General features: G+C 34.4%; 1 protein-coding gene across 1 annotated transcript; it reads left to right on the forward strand.

The window, feature by feature from the left end:
• Nucleotides 1-1455: 1455 nt before the first annotated feature.
• On the forward strand, nt 1456-2796 carry LOC116351878. The gene has a single exon (XM_031784024.1). The coding sequence runs from the start codon at nt 1456-1458 to the stop codon at nt 2794-2796; it is 1341 nt and encodes a 446-aa protein (XP_031639884.1).
• The last annotated feature ends 652 nt before the right edge of the window (nt 2797-3448 follow it).

Genomic DNA, 3448 nt, shown 5'->3' on the forward strand with positions numbered 1-3448 from the left:
GACCGAGTCTTGCTCTCTCCATGTGTCATTGAACATGGTTTTAAAAATATCACTGATCGTGCTCAAGAAACTTTTATGCGTTGGAATTCGGTCGCATGGACCATCGGCTGACTCAAACTCAAAATGGAAGTCAGCCCATTTTTCTTTCAAGTACAACTCTTCGCCAATCGTTTGGATGCCTTTAATTTCGTAATGGTTTGATACATGGTTGGTGTCTGACATGACTGCGGTTGAATTTGTCTTCGAGATTGAATATAAATTATAGCAATGTAAAAGTTTACAGTCGTGGTTCTGAAACAAAATGGAAAACAACGAATATGTAAAGGATGATATTGATTTACGACAAATACCCACTAAAAAATTGTTATCTTACTTTCAATTGATAGCAGCCAGTGAACAGTTGAATTTGAGGTTATAATTATTAACAGTCAGCTATTTTTAATTTTTAAATTTGATTTTCTTATGGTGTTGATGAGTACAGATTGGATTGAATGCTTTTAAACTCTTTATTAAAACTTATGAATGTTTTTTTTTTTCAAATTCACTAACTTTCGATGTTTACACTCCTACAGCTGATACACATTTGATGTATTTATTTAGCGACCATAACAGATTCACAAAGGACCATTGTTCGAATTCTGACAGTTGTTCTTTTAGTTCAACCGCTCGAAGCTCACAGAGGTAAGTAGTTTATCGTACCAAAGCATACGAAAGTAATTCACTATAGTTAATCACCTAGAGGTACTTAAGGATGTATTTTAAAGTACTAAATTATCAGCATAAAAGAATCGTGCAAATTCGGTAATTATCCGACCGATGATTTTTGTATTGGATACAAATGAAACTATATGGAGTACATATTGAAAAAGTAAAAATTCATTAATTTTTGAATCGAAAGGAAATCATACAGAATAGAAAAAACCAGAAAAAACCAAAACAAAAACTGACGTTTGACTGTGGTCATTTTAGAACATTACTCACACATTGATATTTTACGTTTTCATTTCGCAAATAGTATTTCATTTCTCCTCCCTTCTGTAAAATAAGTCCAAATAAACAACCACACATACACACGTACAAGCTTGAATTCTGTCATAGATCATCCAATATTTAGAAAACATCGATCATTAGGAAAACTCATTTCGACAGTGTCAAATGTTTGTTTCATGTTTCACCTTCAGCAAAGAAAAGTTTAGTTTTATACTAACAGTGCGATCAACCAGTTCATCAGTTTAACACTTGTTTAAGTTCTAAAGCATTTTTATTCAACAATTTTTCGTTGAATCTTTCAAATTGAATGTTAGCGGTGTTTGATTTCATAATAAAGCTTTTCAAATTTTCAAAACATAAAATTATCAAAGAAAATAAAACCAAACATTATAAGGTCTTTAAATTCACAAATAAGTAAGCTTAAATCATTTACATTGGACTTCGAAATTAAATTCAACCGCAGTCATGTCAGTCACCAATCAAGTATCGAACGATTACGAAATTAAAGGCATTCAAACGATTGGCGAAGAGTTGTATTTGAGCGAAAAATGGGCAGACTTCCATTTCGAGTTTGAGTCAGCCGATGGTCCATGCGACCGAATTCCAACTCATAAAAGTTTCTTGGGCACGATCAGTGATGTCTTTCTCTCCATGTTCAAAGATTCATGGAAAGTGCAAGACTCGGTCAAAATTGTGGACGCATCGATGGACGAATTCAAGGAATTTCTTCAGTTCTTCTACTTGAGCCGAGCAAAGTTGACGAAAGAAAATGTGGCCAAAGTCATGTATCTCGCAGACAAGTACAATGTACAAGAATGTTTGCGTATTTGTGAAGAATTCATGACACTTTTGCTATCCATCGACAATGTATGTTGGGGCTATGATCTCGCCATTCTTTACAATCAAGAATTTTTGAAAAAATATTGCGAAACAATGATCGCCATCGACACGAAGGCAGTATTTTCATCGGATAGTTTCCTCAAGTGTAGCCAAGTGACAATGACCAACATTTTGCAGCTGGATTCACTGTCTTGTCCAGAGTTGGTGGTGTTTGAAGCATGTATGGCATGGTTGAAATCGGTGAGCCACCAAGACGAATTGACCAAGGAAATTGTTCAACAGTATCTAGGCGATTCATTCTACAAAATTCGTTTTGCAACAATGACACTACAGGAGTTCACATCATTCGATCCATCGTACGAAGAACTATTCTCATTTGGTGAATATAGAAAGATTATCAAGAAATTGGTATCAAAAAGTACCACCTCAAAATCCGAGATGGAAATTCAAAGAAAACAATTCAAACCCAAGTTTAAAATTTTACTCTGCAATCGACTTGTATCATTTAAATATTCGAATTCTCCATACTTCATCAAAAGTAAGGAAACAACGAAATTCACGGTCAATAAACCATTTTTCCTGCGTGGATTCCAGTGCGATAAACTATCGATGTTTGTTAAAGGGATTTATGTTGATGTGAAAGAAAAAATACCAGCCAAAGTGGCAATTGTTGAAATTTCGAAGCTTGGTGATGAAGAAAGCATTGTCATTACCCAACATGTTAACATGCAAACAGAAGAATCAACAAAAGTGTGTTTGGATAACCCTATACTCGTTAAACCTGGAGTTATGTATGCGATTCATATGGAAATGTCACCACCCAAGAACGCTTGCACCGGTTTGTTGATGAAATCGGAAGTGAAGATGGATTCGGATATCATCGTTCAATTTCCCAGAGACTCTACTAATGATTATGATCGTGCTGCAAGGGGATTAATTTACAAAATCGCATTCAATCACATTTGAATACATTTTTTTATGAAATACTTTTAAAAATGTACACAAGTTGACTTTTTCTACAATATTTTTCGAAACTATTCATTATTTGTAATCAAAATGAAAATAAAATAAAATCAAAAATATAATATAACTCAAAAAGTATGCATTTTTTGTGTTTTTTGTCTTATATTCATGTACTTTTGCTGTAAATGGTGTATTTGATTCGAATTTTGCTTCCAAATTCGGCATAACGCATATTTCTCCATGGTTTTTTCCTGGACGTGCTTCAAACTGTGGATACTAGAGGGTAGCACATGTTCAACCCTAGTTTCATTTACATTTTTACTTATGAACTGTTTGCGACCTCTGATCAAACTAATTATGACAAAATGTCAAAATCCCAACAATAATTCTTTGTGAAACAAGACGTTGACTGTTTTCTTCAGAAAGTGAATTGTTTGAAGGTGAAATCGGCGAGCCACCAAGATGAACTGACAAAGGGAATTATTCAGAAGTATTTGGGAGATGCATTCGACAAAATTCAATTTGCTTCAATGACGTTACAGGAATTCACAGTACAATGGATGGCGTATGAGCAATTATTCACATTTGATGAGTATAAAACGATTGCTAAGAAAATTGCATCGAAAAGCGCCGACTCCGAAGATGAAACCCCACG

Source organism: Contarinia nasturtii, unplaced genomic scaffold, assembly GCF_009176525.2.
Source record: "Contarinia nasturtii isolate CC-2019 unplaced genomic scaffold, AAFC_CNas_1.1 Cnas_scaffold_6526, whole genome shotgun sequence".
Taxonomy (NCBI): domain Eukaryota; kingdom Metazoa; phylum Arthropoda; class Insecta; order Diptera; family Cecidomyiidae; genus Contarinia; species Contarinia nasturtii.